The sequence below is a fragment of the Bombus flavifrons genome, chromosome 9 (assembly GCF_040668555.2).
Source record: "Bombus flavifrons isolate JBK064 chromosome 9, iyBomFlav1_principal, whole genome shotgun sequence".
In the NCBI taxonomy this organism is placed as follows: domain Eukaryota; kingdom Metazoa; phylum Arthropoda; class Insecta; order Hymenoptera; family Apidae; genus Bombus; species Bombus flavifrons.
In genome coordinates this window covers 235,762-258,088 of record NC_138450.1, presented here as the reverse complement: position 1 = coordinate 258,088, position 22,327 = coordinate 235,762, and the positions used below count along the sequence as shown (strand labels likewise).

The 22,327-nt window shown below is 30.8% G+C and overlaps 4 protein-coding genes across 8 annotated transcripts; 1 reads left to right on the top strand and 3 right to left on the bottom strand.

Annotated features, from left to right (window-relative positions):
- Positions 1–271: 271 nt before the first annotated feature.
- Tmem63 (transmembrane protein 63) lies at positions 272–4,597 on the bottom strand. The gene is made up of 12 exons (XM_069120915.1): positions 4,147–4,597; positions 3,678–3,804; positions 3,335–3,552; positions 2,910–3,186; positions 2,660–2,763; positions 2,386–2,578; positions 2,202–2,316; positions 1,766–1,962; positions 1,367–1,693; positions 994–1,269; positions 631–864; positions 272–545 (listed from the first exon to the last, which is right to left on the bottom strand). The coding sequence occupies exons 1-12, from the start codon at positions 4,170–4,172 to the stop codon at positions 342–344; spliced, it is 2,298 nt and encodes a 765-aa protein (XP_068977016.1). The 5' UTR covers positions 4,173–4,597; the 3' UTR covers positions 272–341.
- Positions 4,598–4,755: 158 nt separating this feature from the next.
- MCPH1 (Microcephalin) lies at positions 4,756–7,272 on the bottom strand. Of its 3 annotated transcripts, none has more exons than XM_069120480.1 (4): positions 7,136–7,272; positions 5,655–6,941; positions 5,330–5,567; positions 4,756–5,232 (listed from the first exon to the last, which is right to left on the bottom strand). In XM_069120480.1, exons 2-4 carry the CDS (start codon positions 6,860–6,862, stop codon positions 4,969–4,971), a joined length of 1,710 nt encoding a protein of 569 aa, XP_068976581.1. In that variant the 5' UTR covers positions 6,863–6,941; positions 7,136–7,272; the 3' UTR covers positions 4,756–4,968. The 3 variants fall into 3 exon arrangements, with proteins under 3 accessions (XP_068976581.1, XP_068976582.1, XP_068976584.1); XM_069120481.1 differs by lacking the exon at positions 7,136–7,272 and adding an exon at positions 7,071–7,089; XM_069120483.1 differs by lacking the exon at positions 7,136–7,272 and adding an exon at positions 7,059–7,087.
- Positions 7,273–7,443: 171 nt separating this feature from the next.
- On the top strand, positions 7,444–11,007 carry Bulli (regulator of MON1-CCZ1 complex protein bulli). Of its 3 annotated transcripts, none has more exons than XM_069120478.1 (11): positions 7,444–7,704; positions 8,071–8,376; positions 8,475–8,649; positions 8,751–8,910; positions 8,999–9,104; positions 9,174–9,327; positions 9,432–9,495; positions 9,653–9,872; positions 9,982–10,151; positions 10,304–10,579; positions 10,746–11,007. In XM_069120478.1, the coding sequence occupies exons 1-11, from the start codon at positions 7,585–7,587 to the stop codon at positions 11,005–11,007; spliced, it is 2,013 nt and encodes a 670-aa protein (XP_068976579.1). In that variant the 5' UTR covers positions 7,444–7,584. The 3 variants fall into 3 exon arrangements, with proteins under 3 accessions (XP_068976579.1, XP_068976578.1, XP_068976580.1); XM_069120477.1 differs by having other exon boundaries at positions 8,996–9,104; XM_069120479.1 differs by lacking the exon at positions 7,444–7,704 and adding an exon at positions 7,722–7,822 and having other exon boundaries at positions 8,996–9,104.
- Positions 9,884–20,834, bottom strand: LOC138183516 (GTP-binding protein Di-Ras2). The gene is made up of 5 exons (XM_069120492.1): positions 20,648–20,834; positions 14,589–15,085; positions 14,274–14,419; positions 13,903–14,168; positions 9,884–13,323 (listed from the first exon to the last, which is right to left on the bottom strand). The coding sequence occupies exons 2-5, from the start codon at positions 14,773–14,775 to the stop codon at positions 13,101–13,103; spliced, it is 822 nt and encodes a 273-aa protein (XP_068976593.1). The 5' UTR covers positions 14,776–15,085; positions 20,648–20,834; the 3' UTR covers positions 9,884–13,100.
- Positions 20,835–22,327: the final 1,493 nt, after the last annotated feature.

The following is a 22,327-nucleotide window of genomic DNA, read 5'->3' as shown; positions in this document are numbered from 1 at the left end:
AACAATTAACGTTTACTTTGTTTGTAATTACTATATGCAAATGAAACACAGTACTAAATGCTTCTCTTCTTATAGCGGATGATCACATATTAACATTTTTATGGGCTTTCAAAGTGAAAAATTACATTTATAAACTTGTTTTATAACTTTAACTTTAAAAGATTCTTTCTACTTGTTAAGAATAAATTCGTTTCTTTTTTCAAAAAAATATTATTGTCGTATTTAGTGATACGACACAACGACATAATGTTTCAATAATCAATTCGACCACTGTGCTTTCATTAAATTCTTTTAGTACATCGCTTACACGGCTAATATCCAATATTGTAATCCAAAAGTTATCAAGCTTGTGATTCTTTACCATAGTCTTGATAAAGTTTCGGACTATCTTGTATTGAAGAAGCACTAGTGCTCCTTAAGCTTGGTGGACTGAGATCAGAATTTGTACCGATGGATATAGTTTCTTCTAATGATGTTTGTTTCTTTCGTAATACGGGTGCAATGAAATTCTGACCAGCTGATAGATCTCTTTTTTGCATTTGTGCCTATAAACATTGTTTTCAATTATTTAGATATTTTTAAATACAATAAGGCCAATTGCGCTCAATATATCAAAAAATACAACTGTACTTTAAATTTTGATGTGGATAAAGTAGCACCAGTAACAAGACCTAAAATACTCGCAGCAAAACCACTGAGTTGTACCGCAGCTAATGGTGATATACCTCTCCTTACCAAACCTAGAGCTAATAGCGCAGCTTGTGCCAAAATTGGTGCGGCTCCAGTAGCACTTGCTGCCGCACCAGCTAATTGGCCACCGCCTATGCTTGGTCCATAGGCAAAACATAAGTTATGTCTATCCACCTACAATACATAATTTTATTATTATAAACATAGCATATTTTCAATAATTAATTCAGTTCATTCAATTTTCATATATTATTCTTATATATTACTTATATATTACTAACATAAAATATTCAAATATCATACCAAATGTTTCACTACGAGATATAACAGTCCAAAGGGTGTAATTAATGGACAGGCCAAACTATACACTGTTGTCATAGTAAAGACTAAGAGTAACCAGGCATAATGAGCACCTAGGGGAAATTCCCATAATACTGCCTTTCTAACATGTATTCTTTCAGCCCTACTACGTGCTATACACAATCTGAAGGTATATAAAGCTAGTTCGGGAAACCTGACTAACTCCAATCCACTTCCAAGTAAAGCTGCAGTAATTACGTAATTTACAAATAAAGCACCCTAGAAAAACATAACAATTTTACACGTTTGCATAGATTATATTTGTGTCGTAATTGTAAAATAGATTATATTTCATTAATTTCATTGTACTAGGTACCTGATCAGGTAAAAACACACAGTCCCATCGCCCTGTGTCATTTGCTGCGTTTACCGTCCACTCTAAAAACGCTTGTGCACTGGTTAGACCTAAGCTAGGTAATATAAGAACCATCAGTAATAAAAGAAGTAATGTTTTTGTCATTACTGCTCGATTTAGGCTGCTTCTAGTCCAATGTCTGACTAATGATTCACTTCTTGCTACTAATACTGGCATTAAAGCAGCCACGCTAACTAACAATACAGTTGGAAGAAAAGATGAAACTATTGGACTCAGATTCATAATTTCTCCTGTGATTGGTAGTTTGTTTAAAGCGGTTACTATTACCTGAAAAAATAAAATATGTTTCAACTTATTTTCACTATTTCATCGTTACTACTTTAACTACAAATAACTTACAGCTGGTGTAGTAAGAAAAAATAATACAATGCCCAGTGAAAAATTTATTAAAACAGCATTCAGATACCAACATGGCCTTGGTATACTTAAATTTTCCCAGAAGATATCAGATGGCATAGGTGCATAATCCACAACCCATTTCGTACTTGGCAAAGAACATAAGTACTTCCGCATAGCCTTAGCTGCACCAGATGTACCTTATTGTTATAATTATTGTTATGATTATTTAATTATATTATATAATTATTTAATATAATTATTGCTAGTGTGTATGTTTACTGTTTGAATAATTTATATAATAATTCATGTAATAATTTAGAATTGATTATTATAGTTGCTTATAAATAAAACTTAACATAATATTATTGTAAATTGGTGACAGTATACTCCCTAATAACTCCCTAATATAAGAAATTATAATAAAGTAGTAACTTACCTAAAGTTACGAAAGCTACTCCAAGAGGCCTGCTTAGTGCCACTTTCTTCTCTTCTTCGACTAATGCAGTCAATCGCATTTCTTCATTTGTATAAAATTCTTGAGCATCAACTTGCTACATAAAAGAATATGGATAGGTTTTATACTGTAATGGTTGCAATAATTTTCTGAAAAAATTACATACATTTTTACAACAACAACCTATCACTTGGCCACATGGATATGGATACATTTTCAATGGCTCCCTTCTTCTTGCATAGTTTTCACAGTATAAACGTGCCTGTTCAGCACAATCTTTTTCTACATTTAATGCAGAAAGCTGTCTGATATCATAAGCCAATGTGACATCTTCCACTGTTAATGTGGGAAATACTCGTCTACAGAGAACCATAATATGAGGAAAGTAGAATAAATAAAATAATAAATGTTACTATGTTTGTAAACATAAATTTGCATACTTGAAATAATCAATAAGATTTTGTACATCACACTGTTGTTTTGGTATTTCTGTAATTAATAATGTCCTAGCTGCCAATTCGCCACCATGCTTAGAATCTCGTACCTATATAGTAAGTATCTTTTATAGCTTTATCATTTTTTATGTATTTTCATTGCATCTTTTGTCATTATTATTATTTCGATCAAACTTCAAGCTTTAATGATAGTCTTATAACTTAACTTTATCTATGTGTAATTAATGGAACATACCTTCTTCAAAAAATGTTTCATGACGTATCCACCAATTGGTAAATAGGATAAAATTAAAATTGTATGCACCCAAACCCATGTAGACATTGGGTCCAAGTTTGATATTGTTGTGTGACCAAATGTTGCATCATCACCTTGCATATTACCATGAAAGTTAATTGGTAAAGCAATACATAACGATACAATAACCATTAAGCATGTTAAGATGATCAAATGACGTTCAAATGAAATATACAGTAAACCATCTGGTCCAGCTCGTTTTAATAGTTCCTCATCTCTAAGATTGAAATTATAAAACATTATTTAAAGTTTCACTAAATTGTTTGCTAACATATCAACATTAGATTAAATTATTCAATTGTTACATATTTAAAAAATATGCAGCAAATTATTAAATAAGAAATTAATATGTTTATTATACTTACGTAACTTTGAACGCAGTAACAATCCATGATAAGAAACCTCTATCAACTTGTGAAAGTTGAGAATTAACAGAAGTTTCTATGCACAGTGCTTCTGTATCTCTACCCTCGTTATCTCCATAAAATAATTCCATCCATCGTTCATCAGTTTTATTTAATAATGCAAGACGTCCATAGTTCCATGCTTTTTTACGTAATAGACCAAACAAGATAACAAGGAACTATCAAGATACATCATAATATTAAACGAGAATATTAAACAAATATAATACATATAAAATATATTATCTACATCTAAAAACTTATGTAATTTATAGCAATATAATTCTTCAAAAACAATTTTTACCAAAAATCCAAAAAAATTCAACAATAAATTTTCAGGAATGCCTGCATAAACATCTGTTATTATCGTTGTATTATGCCTTGGGATTGGAATGCATGTTTCTGAGGATGGAGTTTCACGTAAAGTTGAACTGTAATTTAAACAATAATAATCTTTTACATGAAATTTGTTCGTAAATGTTTAATTTTAGGCGGGAATCCAATTAGATATATAACAAATACATTTTCCATAATGAAATTTCTACATAGAACATACAAATCTAAATTTGCGAAAATAAAATAATTATATCATTCAATAGTAAATAATTGTGTTTGCATATGTATTGTATATATACATATTATCTCTGTGTCATAGACAATGATGTTAAAGGGTTAAACACCTTTCAAGTAACAACTGAAATTATAAACTTACGCAATGACAAAGAAGCAATAATAAAATCGAAATACATAAGGAACTATACTTTACTACTTACTGAAAATGTGGGTAATCCATATTCATTGATATATATATATTTATATATGATTAAATAAATACAAAGATGCATATCAATAAATGTATGTTAATTTGACACATTGTATTAATTCCGTTATGAATAGCAGCAAGTATACAAGTTAACATAACCTAATCTGAATACATTGGTTACATATGGATAATGTGTTCCCACTTTACTCCCACTTTCCTCTTTATCAAGTTTTTCCTTTGTTCATATTGGCTTATATTAATTAGTGGAGATATAATGTTCTTTTTTATTACAATATTATTCAAATGTCAATAAATTTGATTTGAACTACTTAAATAAGAAACATTTTCAGCAAGTGTTAAATAAATAATTAAAAAGAGAAAAAATAAACTTTTCGTAATTAAATATAAAACTTCGTTCTTTTTCCCTTCCTAATGTTTTTAAAGTTATTCGTCTACAATCCTATACATATTCTATACATATGTTCTTATTGACTGACTGAAGTATTATTTCAGCTACAATCTAAGTCCCCTTTTTTATCTATATACCAAAATTTGTATGTACTAATATATTTATGTATTGTAATGTTGAGAAACAATAATTATATATAGATATATATAGTTATAAATTGTTTTATTTTTGATATACATAAATAATTTATATATGTAGTAGATATGTAGTGTCTGTAGCATATAAATAAATAATTTATTAATAATGACTTTAATAATGACAATTTGTACATTATATTACACACACATACACGTGCGCGCGCGCATCATACATATATGATTTAAATTTTTATTATCATTTTTAAAATATCATATAAATGAATATTTATGATCGTTTGTATTGATTGTGTGGCTGTAATTCACCTGATGTGATGCAATCTAAGATCCAAGTTTCCTTTAAACCACCTACACCAATCAGAATTCTTGCTGTTTCTGGACATTCTGTAATACAACCACCAGCAGCTTTTATGAGATTTTTTAATACATTACAAGATGGTGTTGTATTTTTTTGAACATATATATATCCACAAGCAGTAAATAATTCTGGAACATACGATCTTCCAAATAGTTGCCTGTCTTTACGATTTTCCTAAAAATTATATAGTATAAGTATAATATTGTATACAATAATTCTTGCATATACTATATAGTATACATGTATGTTTATGATTGCATATTTTATTTACCAAAGCTGCTTTTGAACAATGCACTATTTCATATTTTTCTGGATTTAACCAAGCTTTATTTTCTAAAGATTTTGAAACCCATTCAAAAGTAACTAACCAACAGCCTCGTATGATACCATGTAATAAGTTTATTGTACGTATACCTGTAGTCACGATATGTGTTGTATTTTTTGTAACGTTTGATTCAATCTTTGCTAAACCAAGAGTTCTAACAACATATTTAACTATATCCTTATTTCTAAAATAAGATGATTGTAATGAAATATTCAATTAAAAAATACAATTTGTAATCTTATAACTTATGTAGGATGAATATTTCACATACTCATTAGATAAACCAGTTGTAACAATATTTAATTTGTACATTTTTTTTTTTTTTGTAAAATGTACAATAGGTGAATTTTTCAAGAGTTGAAAATCATCTGATGAATTTCTTTCTGGAGTATAAACATTTGCTGTTTTTACTTTGTTAAGATTCTCTTGATTTTTATTTAATCTCCTTAAAATATCTTCATTAACAATTTTCTTAACAACAATTTTTTTACTAATTACTTTCTTTGTTCTTTTTTGTGTTTTTCCATTGTGATTTTTATTATTTTTTTTAACAATACATTCTGGATTATTGACATTAACTGTCTTATTAGGTTTACTTTTCTTCTTTTTGTGTATTTTTTTAAATATTAAGCATGGAGGTGGTGAGTATTCCTTATCCTGTACTGGCGAAAATGATAATAATTGGGAACGTTCATGTAGTGGTAATAACTTTCTCTTAGATTTTCTATTAGACAATGAATATTTCATATTTTGATCTATTTCTATGTCACATTTACCAGTTGATTCTTTGATAATTGTAGACATTTCCGAGTTACTATGTGACACAGCTATTGTATTACTTACAATGTCATTATATTCATTGTCATGATTATTTTGTAGTATTACATCATTTTGACGCTGTGCCTTGTAAATGTTGCTATGTTCGTCATTAAAATTGTTCCTTGTTGCATTCATTGGAAAATCATCAATTGTATTATTATCATTTTGCACTTTATTTAAAATATCTAATGATGTATACATTTGTAACGAAGTAGTATTTATATTTTCCTGCATAGTTTCAAAACTTATTACAAACATATCTGTTTGTTTATTTTCAGAACTTTCATATTTTTCCTCTTCACAATTCTCCCATCTATATTTATTTCCACATATGTTATTGTCATTTATACAATCAACAGATGTGTTAACATTTAAGGACGTTTTCACTGTATTTATATTATCCATTTCAATTAAATCTATGCTTTTATCACTCCCTTTTATCTTAGAATGCTTATGTTTGCTTACATTTTTCAATGGAGTATCATAAGAAACTGTATTATCTATATCAGAATGAACATCTATTTGTTCAAATGAATCATTACCAGAATCTGTTAGATACGATGCACAACTTAAATTAACTTTTAGAGAACTATGTTGATGTTTGAAGCTATTTCTATCATGTGATATTGCATTAATTCCCTTATTTTTATTTACTTCCATAGTGTGTATGTGCTTCAGGTATTTGTTGTCGATTATATCTATATTATTTGTAAGCTTTTTTAAAGTGAAGATTTATTATCTGAAATTAAACATCACAAATCGTGTAACATTTTTAATTACAACAAATGAAATATTTATTATAATAGTCAAGATTGCTATTATTAACTAATTTTAACGAAAAATATTTTCAAACTACCGTCAAACATACTATATTTAATACAATATTTAACCTGTTTAAATGCATGATACTTCTGAAGTTATCTGATATTATACCTATATATGTATTACGATTGTATATACGACCGTGGCATATGTATATATATTTTATATTTAAATTTTAGGACTTTTAGACTATTTGAATAAATGAGAAAAATAAAACTTTCAACATTTCGAAAAATATTAAATAATCGATTTAGTAGTAACAGTTGAAGTAGTTTAGTAGTAGTAAATTGAAGATGCTACTTAGAAAAATATACTTCACTGTAAGACGTTAAAAGGATTTTCAATTTTGCTAATGGAAACAATATGTTTGGACTTTGTAAATATGTTGTATGAATAATTATACGTATATATAGTGGGTGACAGTGACGCTGTACAGTGTACTGTAGTTAAAGACGTCAGAGTCAGATGTACATTGTACATAAATTGATCACTCGTGGTCCTTTAGGTCTGTTAAACTTTAAACATAGCATTGATCATAATTAATTGAGCAATTGAAAAACATGGAAGCCGCTGATCAAGATGCTCATGATGATTATTATCTAGAACTATCTTCAGATCCAATTAGGTTTGAATCAGTCAGCTGTTTGACAAACGTTTTCTTTGATGATTCAAAACAACAGGTTAGAAGTGGATTTTCTTCGTTTATGTACAGTCAGTCATAAAAGGATTCGAACATAGTATAATTTTAATTTTTAAGCTCTATATCTTCAGTAAATGTACAAGAACCAACCAACCAATGTATTATGTTATACTATTGCTAATAGTAGAAAAATACTTTTGAGTTATTATTTATTATTGTCTAAATATTAAAAGATACACTGAAAAAGAATAAATTTGCGCTTTTTCAGTATTTCTTTTAATATTTAGACAATAATAAATAATAACCCAAAAGCTTTCCTTCTTCTTGTACAGTGCCAGAATCTTTCTATGATCGATTGTATCTTAGAATGAAATTTATCAGTGAATAAAATTTATTTGTGATTCAGGTATTTACTGTCCGATCTGGAGGTGTGACAGGTGTATTAGTTAAAGGACCAAATCAAAATTTAAGTTTCCGAATGGAAGATAAAGGTCCAGTGATCTCTATCAAATTTTCTCCTGATATGAATATACTGGCGGTGCAACATAATAATTCTTCAGTTGAATTTATAAATTATTCACCAGTAGCTGGACTAGATAACATAGAATATTCGCAATCATGTAAAGGAAAAAATGCAACTATATTGGGATTTGTTTGGACACATGGAAATGAAATATTGTTTGTTACTGATTATGGTGTTGAGTTATTTCAAGTAAAAGAGAAAAAGATTTAAATAAATATTTGTATATAATCTATGATTAGTGTTTACAGTATACATACACAATAATTAAAGGCATTTAATCATTTTAGGTAAATCCTGAAAAACGCAATGTCAGATTTTTGAAATGTTTAAGTTTAGGTGTTAATTGGTTTGTATTTTGTCCGCAAAGTTATTTAGTATTATTATCATCAGGGACAGTGGGAAATCAAATGCAGACATTGCATGTAACACCTGGAAATCTTCATAAATTAACTAAATTTGAGGGTAAGGAACCCATTTGGTATATGAAGAAATATTGTGGTAAATCTAACATTGTTTAGGAATAACCCTAATAAAATCGTTTGTCCCTATTAAAATCATTTTAGTGGAAGTTGGTACAACAAAACCAGGAAAATTAGCCGTCTATGAGAGAGACGTGGCACTGACAGTTTTATATGGAATACCTTGCATTATTTTGCTACGTCATCAACCAGGTACTAATCGTTCTACTGGGGCTGCTTCTGTATATATATATACTGTGCATAAGTATGTCTTTTATAGTCATTAATTGATTTAAAGTTAACTTTATATCTGTTATGTTATATCTTATACTCCTTTTATGTTTTTCAAGTAGAATGACAACAATCAAAAGAAGTCATATCTTGAAACTCGATGTTAGTGGTAAATTTGCCATTAATGTTGTAGATAACCTTATTATTGTTCATCATCAAACCACAAAAGTAAGTAAACCAATGAACATTGAAACATGAAATGTATAAGAAACGATAAATATGCATATGCTTCTGTAGACTTCCATGATTTTTGATATTATGTTATCGGGCATAAGCGATGGTACTGTAATGCATCATACTAGCATGGCACCAGCAAAACCAATCAAACCATATAGTTTAAAAGTTCCAGGAACAACCTTGTCAAATGAAACATATCAGCCTTGCCAACTATGTATCCTTAACAAAAATGAGATAGAGACATTGAAATATAAAATAATATTTCTGTTGTTTCTGTATCTTTCATGTATTTCCTTAATAGTAGTGTTCTACCAACAGATTCGCCAAATTGGGTTGTCTTTCAACCAAACATAATAATTGATGCAAAATTAGGTTGCCTCTGGTGCGTAATGATCTGTTTTGTTGCACAATACCTTTTTTTTCCTTTTATACATATACATATACATTTTCCTTTTATATATATTTTTTATATATAAAAACCAAATGTAAAAATATTTGTTGTAATACTGTTGACGATTGTGCTTCATATATACATATAGGTATATTGAATTAAAATTGGAGTCTTTGGCGAGACTTATCACAGACAAAGTGTTGCTCGTCGAATTTTTAATGCAGCGGACAAATACAAAGTACATTTTGATACACGTATTACAAAATTTTATGATGCAGCTGCCTATAAGTTTAATGGATATGCCAATCATATTCAACAAGTTAAATTCCGTCTATAGGAATTACTTAGAAAACGAAATACAAAATCAGGTAATTATGTAATTTTGTTTTTCTTTGCTTTATTTATTTGCTTTTTATTTATTTAGCTGACTAGTTCATTTATTCTGATTTCTATTGATCATATATAATGCTTATTCAGATGGGTACTCCATTGCAAAATAACGCAAAATGCTTAAGCACGACAACAGAAAATTATAAGTATAAATTGCTGCTGGATCAAAGTGATGTATATAGTTATATATTATCGAAATTTCCTGAAAATACCATTGAACCAAAAATGATTGTATGGGTTCTTTTAGAATATATCAGGTATTTCTCTCTCTTCCATCCCCCATCTCTCTCTCTCTCTCTCTCTCTCTCTCTCTCTCTCTCTCTCTTATTAAAAAGCAAAAATTTGCATGTTTTTCTGATCGCTTAGCGAATAATATTATAACTAAATTTTTCTGTGTTATTCATTTTAGATCATTGGCGGAACACAGTATACCCGTACAGCATTATTTACACGAATTAGTTATTACAACATTAGTTCAGCGTAAAGCATACTACCAACTTCACCAGTTACTACAGTATCATGTAGTTGCCGATTCGAAACCTCTTGCGTGCCTATTGCTCTCTTTAGAGAATCTGTATCCAGCTGCTCATCAGCTTGCACTGGATATGCTGAAACGTTTAGGAAATGCTCATGAAGAAATAATCGAAGTTCTTTTATCGAAAGGATACATTTTACCAGCGCTACGGTAAATGTTAAGCATTTTTGTTATACATGTATCCGTAATAAGATAACATACAGCATACAGCACATGAATGACATACGACGTAGTTTATGAGATAAATTAGTCGATCGAAAATCTCGATCTGCAGATCGATTCGTCATTTTGTTATTCACTTGTTCGTTAATTTTAGTTACATTCGATCAGTTGGAATGGTGGATCAGGTGTCTGACAGAAAATTTCTGGAAGCAGCAAAGGCAACTGAGGACGCAACGCTCTTTTATTCGGTTTTCAAATTTTTTAAACAGCGTAATTTATATTTATACAATGCTACAGGCTTTACAAAAGGGGAGCGCTATCAGCCTTACATCCAACATTACAAGTATTTATTTGAAGGAATCGATAATGGCTGTAATTCGGACACAAATTCCAATGTTACTACAATTTCATCGTGAGCTTTTGCTCTTTTCTCTGACTGTATTCTTCAAATAATAACACAATTCGATTCTATTGTAATATGAAACAACACCAACTATATATTTAAAAGTTCTAATGTGTTACAATTAGAATGTTGTTTAGCTGTTTTCATATTTATTCATTTTATATATTTTCATTTGTAAAATATTTTTGTATTGTACATATATTATACATACACACATACACCCGCGCGTATTTAATTATATTTAGATATATAATTATATTAGGAATATAATATCTGTAGTACTTACAACAACTTTTGTGTAACTAATACAGTCTGTTAAAAAATTGTACATGTCGTATTTATATTTCGTGTTTTTTCCAAACACATTTGGTTTCGATATGTGATGATTATTTGTCCTTTAATTGGTGTTGTTTGTATCGTTACGACAATAATTTTCTTTTTAATGCAAAAAGACGATATGCAATACACGATTCACGGCCACACTTCTGCCGTAATATGCATAGTTAAATTTATATATGTTTCAACTCATGAAAGTAGCCCTCAGGACATTTAATAGAAAAAATATTCTTCTGTTCATTATTCGTCGACATTGCTGAAATATTTAGTAAGTACAACTTTTGCATCCTTGGTGAAAGAATTGAAGCAGGATCACTTAAAAAGATCGACTTGATATAAATATTGAAAGTTTTGTTCTATATACCATACGTAATAGTCCCACGCTTTCCATATACCGATATCGGACTGTTTTGATGGTGTATACACATTTCTAAATTTAACACACATAGTATTCAATATATAGCGTACGCGCAGTAGTATACGTACTCATGCGTACGTACACGTATATAAAGACAGAATGATATAAAGTGCTTCAGACAATTTTTGACGAACAGACAATCGTTATACATTTTAAGATGTGAAAATATCAACGTATAAACGGACGGACTGGTTTAAAATAGATAAAAAATATGAATAAATGAAAATCCTTTAGTAGAGGAAAGAGAAGAGGGAGAGTGGGATGAGTTTTGATTGGTCCATTGGTTTTTACTTTTTTCTAAGGATAAAAAAATTGAGGAGAGAAAACGTGAAATATTGTTTTTAAGTACATTATAATTATTAAAACTGGAAAATTTGGTCCTTTTTTTAATAATTACTGTATACGACCAAGAGCGACAAAATCTTTTATCGACATTAGCATATTTTTTGTTGCTATCTTATGAGATGCTATCGCATACGAGATGAGAGTGCTTTTACGTATTGTATCAGATTCGTGCTATTTATTTAATGCGAAAACGAAAATGATCGAACGTACACGATTCGCAGTACATACTATGATATGATATCGTTTCATTAGCGAATCTTGCGACAAGATATACACAAAGAGTTAAACAATTGCACGTAAAAGGTGAGTAAAATAGGAAATGGGCGGAGAAAGATAGAGATAGATAAATAGATGGTTACAGTATTGGATAAAATTATAAGACATTTCATATATTTGTACATATATTTCATATATTTAAAAGAAGGGAATATACATACACCCTACATGCTGCATATTATCTCCAAAGTGAGTACACAAAACCAGTTCATATAATATGATATATGTGCTTATAACATAAGAGTGAGGGAAGAAGTACAAATTTGAGAATTCCTTTTTCTCTTAAATAATATTATAACAAATTCTAATATTATATATTATTAGATGATGAAATTTCATTTTTGTGTCTGCTCGTAGTCGGATAAAATACTGAAAAAAATCGTCAAATGAAAAATATGCCAGGTATCTTATAATTTTGTCTGACCAAAATTATAATCCAAATTCACATTTCTTTCCCTAATTTTTACGTTGTATATCATATTACGGACTTAGGATTTTATGTCTGCACTCTGGAGATAGTATGTAACATTTAGGATGTATAAAGTGTACATTTTCTTCCCTTAAATATACGAAATATTCAAATATGCAAAATGTCTTGTAATCTTGTTCGGTACTGTAGATAGATAGAAGGGGAGAGGGGGGGGGAAGGGAAAGAGCGCGAGCAAGCGAGAGAGAGAGAGAGAGAGAGAGAGAGAGAGAGAGAGAGAGAGAGAGAGAGAGAGAGGTGAAAATTACGAGATATTGCAGTCATCCGTATAAGTGTCTCTAATTTGTTGTTTGGTTTTTCGCGAAGTGCGTCGAATCAAGCTACGACTGCGCGGTTTGCTCTTCGCTTCCTCATTGACAGTGACGACATTTGAACTTTGTGCTGCGACCAGTTGCTGAGAATTGCCAACAGAGCCGGCGCTTCCGGTTCTGCCATGTGGACTTCCAGACCTACCGACTCGATCGCTTCTGTAATACGCGAAATCGATCAAGTAACGATCGAGCACTACATATGTATATGTTGGGAAAGGGTTCATAACATTATAAAAGCGTTACGCGACGCGTTAAACATAATCTTCTTTACCTTTATTCACCCAGATATCGAGCTACAATTTTTAGTTTGTTTGAAAAATGCTTCAGTAAAGCCGAGGGATACTTAATCTTGGCGTTCGTAACAATACTGCGATTGACAATATATTCAATTTAAAGTAAATGATATTGTAATATTTTCCAAATATAAGGACCGTACGTTTATGTGTTATTTCTAATCTCCTCAACTGTATTGTAACACGCGTGTGTTTTACGTACTTACACGTATACTATACGGACATATGGCATAACATATTACATTTTTGGAAATTTGTTGTTTATAATTAGTCAGAAAGTCACGTGTAACGAAAAGAAAACGATATGTATGCTGCAAAGTTAATCGGCATGCCGAACAGATAAAGTACCGTAATAAGAATGTAAGATAATCACTGAAGGAGAAATGAGAAAAGGTGAGAAACGAAGAGAAAAGAAAGGGGAGAGAAGAAAAAGAGAGAGTACCTGCGCGATCCGTACGCCGAACATCTTCGTCGAAGGGCCGATTCGTCTGACTCGCCAACATGATTCTTTGGCACTATCTTGGATAAAGTGACGAAACATCGGAAAATATCTTTGACATTATAATCGTCCTTAGCTGAACATTCCATTACCTTGGCACGAAGTTTCGGCAATTCACAAAATAACCATTCACTCACGTCTTCGATTGGTACTTCTCTTCGCATCGTTGCAAGATCCACTTTGTTTCCCGCAACAACTATCGGTACTTCCTGCCGCATAGTCAAATGTGGAAATAAGTAAATACGAATAATACTTTATATTCTCATAAATGATATTCTCACTTTATTAAATCAATATTATTTTCAGTATGGTACCTGAAAATCTGGTCGTTGTTCTCTGACTTCTTCGAAACATCGCTTTACGCATTCGAAGCTTGGTAACGATGTTGTGGCATAAACAAGAAGAAACGCATGTGCCGTAGCTATGCTCAACCTTCTCATAGCTGGAAACTGCAAATCTCCTGAAATCGTATGAAATGCGTTATCTATATTGGTCCTTATCATTTTTATAATACATATATACGTATGTATTATATATATATATATATATATTGTATTATATATATATTATATTATATATAATACATATATAATGCAATGCTAGATGGCGAAAGAAGAGAAAACATTTACCAGCGGTATCCAGAAGATCGACTTTGAGAGTGAGCGTACCGAGAACGCATTCCCTCGAATAGAGGTCTTCGACGGTAGGCCTGTACCTTTCGCTGAATCCTTGCCCAAGTAAACGACGTATAATTGCGCTTTTCCCAACACCGGCACCACCTAATACCACCAATCTGATTCTTTCATGATCGGCCATTTTACAAAATTTCTTTAACTTGCTGTAATTTGATTCCGAGATCGCAAATGCGAATACGAATATGAATAGGAATACAATGCGAATGCGAATAAAGTAGATAAATGCTAATTCAAGGAGCCATTGGTAAATGTGTAATATTCTTGTTTCTGCTTGCTTTCCCTTCTCGTCAGTTCTTTTCCGCTTTCTTTTTGTTTTGTTTTGAGCAATCTATGCGCCACGTTAGATACAATTTAAATTAATTTCACAATTTTCGTTCGTCTTGGCATCGTAAAAGTATGTTTTTTACACAGCATTCCAATCTCATTGTCAGCTAAAAACAAAATTTATATTTTATTCGATCAGCGAAATTGTATTTATTTCATTCAATTAAAATAGTCGAAAAAAATAAGACGAATATCGATCGGATGAAACTTCAATAAACACAGAATGTATATTTGAATTCATCGACGATTTAATAGACACAAAATGTGTGGTATATGGTTTATATGAGAAAACATCTAATTTTCGTGTAAATAAGTGTAAGTAAAGCGATACATTTATTGCTGCATAGAAGTTATATTCGATTCACGACGATGCAAACTTGAACAGCAAACAAAAGACGCATTTTCAACGTCTCGCAAGCTGTATGATCGATCGAAACGCCAGTTTTACCGAACGCCAGAGAATCAAAACACACATATATATTTCATATACATGTAATATATTATATGAATAAGGATCTGGTTGTGAGTCAAGAAAGTGAAACCTACGTATAATATGCTATCAATTGAAACTGATTTTGCGACACTATTTCTCGTTATGTTTGTCAGAGCTAGTCCGAACACGCTGCAATACCCATCAACTTGTTTGCAACTTTTCTTTCCCTCTTATATCAACGAAAAATCTTTGTTATTAGTTATATATATGAAAAATTGGCTTAAATACGTATTACCATATTAAATATTCAGTTAATCAAATCATTTGCATATTTTTGGTGCTTTTTTTATGCTTCATGGTTTATCGCTCGTGATCGCTGTACGATACTCTGATGTATATCTTTTAATTAATGTAATTTCAACGGAAACTTTTGGTATGAAAAACGTTCCGTTATTTGGATGATTTCAAAATAAAAACGAAAAGATAAAAATGATTAGTGGATTTTCGTTAATAGGCTCAATTCATTCTTATTATTATCTATCAGTACGTTAAAATTAATTAGTGTTGCAATCCTAAAAATTGCAAACTGTGCAATTGCAAACAATATCAGTTGTATCTATTCTATATTGTTGAGATGATTTGCGTCTTGCAGTTTATCGGTGTTTAATTATTTATTTATTTATTTATCTTTTAAATTATTTATTATTTAATTATTTTAGATTATCGAAAAGACCATTGACTTTTTCTCTTGAAGTATATGTTTTCCTGTAAGCAGATCAGTTATCGGAATACATATTATTATTTGATGAATTGCAAAATGTTAAATATTCCCAAAATTTTCCAATCGCTAAAAAATCGACGTTGCGCGATGTAAATTGATACAGAAAGGATAATGCATGCAATGCACCACTGGTATACAATAGTACGTTTACGTATATACATACATCATACGCACACGACATGGGTATGTATGTATGTATGTACTTATATATATACTTATATGATACAGAATATACGATACATTTATAGATTTAAATGTACATATAATACCGCAAATACTAGTGTAAGAAAGTTGTGGCCACATCGTGAAAACTAAGGAACTATAATAAATCAGAGTATAGTACTTTATTTGTCGAGGGTACATCTTGATTTGATCCGAATGCATAACTTGGTTAATCGTAGTTAAGCAGTAGCACCAGGTAAAGTACGAGTGCAAGTATAAAGTATAGATAAGTATATAAGTAAAAGGGGGTGTTGGTTGGTACATAACCGATGCGGTGAGAGGTGGCGTTTCGTATCATCGCGATAGATATTCAAATGGACGACTCCGCTGTGCCGCGCCACGCCTCGCCGTTCACGAGTTGTTCGCGCACAAACTTTGTAGAGACCAAATGCATCTTATTTCCGTTCGCTACACGCTTACCCTATTTGTTCATCGATTTTCTCCTTGATTCAAGAAGAAACAAATCTCACGAAATTTTGTCGATAAATTAAGAACGATGCATCAAATAGTTCGCGCGGTCTAACCATCTCGTTCTAATCCATTTTCGAAACAAATTCAATTTTATCGCTGTTATCGATAATAGAGTTATACATGCGAATACTCATTGTCAGCATTTGTCGAGAAAATAATATTTTGAGTCAAAAGTTCATAGCTGCGTCGAAGTATATAATGATCGAATGAACGCTGCAAATCTTCTTTTGCATAAAACGGAGTATACATGCGAATAGAATATCAAGCCGAAATAGTATGTACATATTATATATCCTTCCAACAATTGATATTTGCATACTACCTTTTATTTTTCCATATTGCCGATTAATGGCAACTTCGAAAAATAAATTCCCATTATGTGTTTATTGAGTTCAGTGTCTGCATTTGCTACGTGTATCGTTACTCGTTCACAACAGAAACGGGAATTAAATACAGATTTGTGACCATTTCGCGTGAGTCGTTTGTCTCAAGTGCTAAAAATACACGTGTATAACAGAGATTTAAGGGCATACTCTTCATATATTGGAGTTGATCTGCCGTGAAACGATCAAAGGCAGGATACGCGCGCTGCTAGCCGATCTATTTCTATGCCAAGCGCCCTTCTCTGTTGTCCTATCTCGAACGGTTTAATCTTTCTCTCTTTTTGTTGCTTCCAAAACGGTCCCATTTATTGGAAAAATTGTCGTGTATTGTGTCGAATTTTCTACTCTACCCTTGTTAACATCGATTGGTTTACTCACGACCGGATTTCTGTTTCAAAAGACAAACTATTTTCTTCCCTATTTCTTCCTTTTTTTTCGAGCAATGTACCGAGTAAATAAGTTAAAATCGAAAACAATCTGAAGCACGTATTGTTAGTATATGAATTTACGTTAACATTACGTCTTCTATAAAGGTAACGACAATACGTGTTAAGGACTCTCAAAAGCCACGAGTTTAGCTTCTACGAGTCGCAGATGTTGTGTTGTAGTTTCGGGTGTCAATAAGGAGTCCGATATTCTCCTAATTGGTCGTTAGGAAATACGCACGTATGACCAATGACCCAACGCGACGCAGCGACATTATCCGCGGTGTCTCACAACGCGTATAGTGTGTAGTGACACATAAAGATATCTTACAGTTAGAAGGATCTGTTTATGGAGTGAGGAAAGTAATGAATTTTGTGACAAGACGGCAGACGACTGACGATGGGTTGAATAACTCGGCGCTCGATACTCGGCACTTATCCCAAAATCTCGAAAGAGCAACGTTATTTAGTAACATATGTATATGCATATGTATGCAGTTAATGAGTAAAATAGTATAATATTAATGTTTTTGAAATAATTGTTCTAAAGATTACCTTTATCTCTTTTTTTCAATATCAATTCCAGCGCAAGGCAACCGGAAACAATTATCGGCCCTGCATTAATGTCAAAGGTCGATCCTCCGTCCACCGTATGACGTAATAATTAGAACTTATTTTTTAAAACATTTATTTTATGCACGTCGCCTGTTCCGTGTCACGTAACGATTTAAGGTTAACGAACACATCGGGTGGTCTCACATTCGATTTTCGATGTAGATGAGCCCACTATTTACTGAACATGATCAGGAATAACCGTGATCCCTTAATAAAGAGGGAAGAACAGGTAAAGTAAAGGAAAGGCACGAAAAAAGTGTGTGTTTGCGAGAAAAAGTGGCAATATGTATATAAAAAAAATCACGAATTCTTCTAGAAGGATGGTATCGTTAAAAGCGATAGGTACGTATAATACACTAACTAATATGATAAACTTTCAAGATTAAGGTTAAGGTTAATATACAGGGTGGTTGGTAACTGGTGGTACAAGCGGAAAGGGGGTGATTCTACGCGAAAAAAGAAGTCGAAAATATAGAATAAAAATTTTTTTTAATTTTTTTCTTTTTTAAATTTTTTTAAAAATCTACAGTGAGATCCGTTATAACGAGACGTGATAAAGTGCACGCGTACCGAGCGAAAATTCAAAGTCGATTTTCTCGAAAACAAAGCCTCAAACGAAAAATTTTTATTCTATATTTTCGACTTCTTTTTTCGCGTAGAATCACCCCCTTTCCGCTTGTACCACCAGTTACCAACCACCCTGTATAATTACACATATACTATGTAGATACATACAAGAAAATTAGACATTCTAAACTATGTTTTGTTTTATACATTATTGTCGTTTTGTTGTATATATATATATATATATATATATATATATCATCGCAAAAGCTACTAATAATTCATCATTTTCTTTGTTTTCTGTAGTTTGTTCTTCTCATTTTACAATTAATTGTTTTTTTCCAGCGAATGTATAATATTTATTAAATAAAAAGACAGGTTTTCGTTAACTTTCTTCTGTTGAATGAAAAAACAACTTAAACTCGAACAACGCTCGGACAATTGAATTTAACTAATTCGAAAACTGATATTTGCTGATTGATAAAGCGAATGAAACATGAGAAATATAGATACGAAAAACAGATTACTTCGCTGTGTTTTCGTCAAGAAAAGAATTCTATACAACCAATCTTTCCCTTTAAAAATTAAATTTATTTTAGTTTTATTATCTCTAAAATATTAGTTGCACTGATCTACGAACTGGAACGAAGCAATTATAATAAGTATTTGTTTTATTCAATTGGAATATCTTGCAACTTGAAATAATGATTATCTAATTTTCTTTTAATCAAGGTTAATTACATTATAATCCCCACTGATTTTTTATGTCATGTAGTTTCTCACAAAAATATCTCAAGTTCAGTTAACTTTGTGTTTTATATTACTCGTATATTGTCTATACGAAATATGCATACATATTATGTATGCGACTATATTTATATATAATGCACATATAGTTGAAAAAAAACGTACATAACCTTAAAAATCTCTAATTTTTTTATAGGTTCAAAACTCAAACACTTGTTTGTATTTTTGAAAAGGAATATATAGAATTAGAAAAAAACATTTTAAAGAAAAAAGTACACATATTAAAACAAAATTTAAATGTAACAGTGACGTAATCGTAAAATGATATTATCCATGTTAAATGATAAAGTGTACTAAAATATGGAAAATGGATATATGTAACAGTTTTAAGAAATAAAAGTAAAGATTAGTTATCATTGTATAAACCCAGACGAAGAAACTGAAGAAACATATCTGTTGATGTCCCCTCGATTTATCGCTAAATGCTATGTACATGTATACATGTATAGGTAATATAAAAAAAAATTTTTTTTCATTGCATCGGACAATCATAATTTATATGTATTTATATGTATGTTTAACCCCTTAACCTACAACTACGGGCCGATGATCGGGCCAAACGTAAATATTACGGGCATAGCCCGCAGTAGATGATCGGATCAAACGTAAATATTTACGTTTATAATATTATGTATAAACGTTTATAATATTATGGGCATAGCCCGTAGTACGATAATCGGGCCAAACGTAAATATTACGGGCATTCTCGAACGTAAATCGTAGGTTAAGGGGTTGATGTTGCAATGATATTGTAAAAAATCTTTTGGTTCCACTAAATTTAGATCCCTTCTATTTTTCTATTTTTATTAAAGTAGGATAAAATTAATGAATAAAGTGAAAATTAAATACAGAACACATATATATTGCATTCGATCAAACACGTGAATGTGTATACGTGTGCCAAAAATAATCAGTATCGAAGAATATTATTTGTAAATTATTCGAAAAATATGAAAAACATCACTTACCAGAAGAAAAATATAATCAGTAGTAGATTTTAATCTAAGATGTATAATAGAGTAGATCGTTGGTTAAGCTGTTAGACAACGCGCATGAATACGATAGAAGAAAAACAGATCCAACTCCAACTCCGGCTGCTGTCAAGGCGACACTGAACAACCCCCTCACAGCGTTCTGTTATGGTTATGACATGCGTTAGCTGCCGGGTACTATGAAAATCAACTTCCCTTTAAGGAGCGTGCGCAGCATTATTTATTTTCCGATAATGCGGTCGATTGTGCCTGTATAATGGAACATTCATTTTCTTCCTTTCATTACGGTTTCATGTGTGCAATTTGACAAATATAATATAAAGAAGTATAGGAAAATCAATTATTATTAATATTCAATAATATTATTGTATATCACACGCTCTGTAATCACAATACAATTTATATAATAATATGTACATATGTATAATAAAGTAATGTTGTGATAATATCCTGATGCTTCCCACATGAAACCAGGTACAATTTGAATATGTCAGTGTTTGATGAAAAGCATATTTCGCCATCTATGTATGTGCGTATGTAATGCACTAACGTTTCTCTTAAATCATTGAATAATTTCGGATAACTATACTTAGTGCAAGATCGAGTATTTTCACAACATTGAATTATCATTTATCGATGATTGAAGTCCTTACATAACTCTCTGGTATTTCTCCAGATTAAATTAATTAAAAATCGCTTGGGACACATAATACAATGAGATAGAATTAATTTTCCATAACACGAAATAAACAATTATGTGTCAATAATAAGTATAAAAAACAAGTTTACATTTGCATCGATAATTGCAAAATCATACTGATAAATTCAAATCCATTTTTAGACAATAATCAAAGTAAAGATTATCAATAATAGACGTTAAATAAATTTTCTATCTACAAGGGAATAATACATCCTGTTTTACCTACGTTTCATCATTTAACTTTAACCTATACGTACCTATACATACATAAATACAAAATTCTTACGGATCGTGTCCCTTGGTCTCTTTTCTTCCCCTTTTTTTTGTATACTTTACCTATACTCTTACACATTTTATTATTATTATTATATCGTGTTAACTGCTTTTTATGAATATTGTATTATACATATTGTTACACATACTTGTGTCATCTACTTTGAAATTTGTAAACGCAGTGCAAAAAATTCTACAGATACGCATTAAAGTTGCTCTTGATAGATTATCAGCATTCAATGCTCTCACAAGAGTTTTGCATAAGTATGCTGAGCAATGATAAATTTGTTAATGTTAATGTGTAATTCATAATTTCAGGTTCATTTAGTTTGTTTAAAAAATCGAAACATTAATTTGTGATGTATCTGTAATGCAATTATTAACCGATCGTATACAGGTAGAAAAAGAAGGCGAATCGTTGGTGACTATTCGGGTATGAAACAAGCATAAAAATATTGATAGAAGTATTTCTTTCTAATAATTCAAAAGATGTCTAGCCCTTAAGACGTTTGATAGAGTAAATCGTGAGTACAAAATAAAAATTGCAACATATTATGAAGGAATAGACTTGTATTACAAATGTATTAATCATTTGCAATTGGTTCTTTTCCAAAAAATTGATTTTTTGTTGGTGGAATGATGTGCAATTATTAGGAAAATGTTTAATTCATTTTTTATTGTAT

Excerpts from the sequence above, each read along its gene's own strand:
- LOC138183516 (XM_069120492.1), bottom strand. The coding sequence starts at position 14,775 with ATGGCCGATCATGAAAGAATCAGATTGGTGGTATTAGGTGGTGCCGGT. Across the intron at positions 14,169-14,273 it reads AACAACGACCAGATTTTCAG|GAAGTACCGATAGTTGTTGC; the intron begins GTACCATACTGA and ends ACTATGCGGCAG. Across the intron at positions 13,324-13,902 it reads TCGGCGTACGGATCGCGCAG|AAGCGATCGAGTCGGTAGGT; the intron begins GTACTCTCTCTT and ends CGCGTATTACAG.
- Tmem63 (XM_069120915.1), bottom strand. The coding sequence starts at position 4,172 with ATGAATATGGATTACCCACATTTTCA. Across the intron at positions 3,187-3,334 it reads GTTACTGCGTTCAAAGTTAC|AGATGAGGAACTATTAAAAC; the intron begins GTAAGTATAATA and ends TTTCAATCTTAG. Across the intron at positions 546-630 it reads TATCCACATCAAAATTTAAA|GCACAAATGCAAAAAAGAGA; the intron begins GTACAGTTGTAT and ends CAATGTTTATAG.
- Bulli (XM_069120477.1), top strand. The coding sequence starts at position 7,585 with ATGGAAGCCGCTGATCAAGATGCTCATGATGATTATTATCTAGAACTA. Across the intron at positions 7,705-8,070 it reads TTGATGATTCAAAACAACAG|GTATTTACTGTCCGATCTGG; the intron begins GTTAGAAGTGGA and ends TTTGTGATTCAG. Across the intron at positions 8,377-8,474 it reads ATGGTGTTGAGTTATTTCAA|GTAAATCCTGAAAAACGCAA; the intron begins GTAAAAGAGAAA and ends TAATCATTTTAG.
- MCPH1 (XM_069120480.1), bottom strand. The coding sequence starts at position 6,862 with ATGGAAGTAAATAAAAATAAGGGAATTAATGCAATATCACATGATAGA. Across the intron at positions 5,568-5,654 it reads ACAACTGGTTTATCTAATGA|AAATAAGGATATAGTTAAAT; the intron begins GTATGTGAAATA and ends ATCTTATTTTAG. Across the intron at positions 5,233-5,329 it reads ATTGTTCAAAAGCAGCTTTG|GAAAATCGTAAAGACAGGCA; the intron begins GTAAATAAAATA and ends TATAATTTTTAG.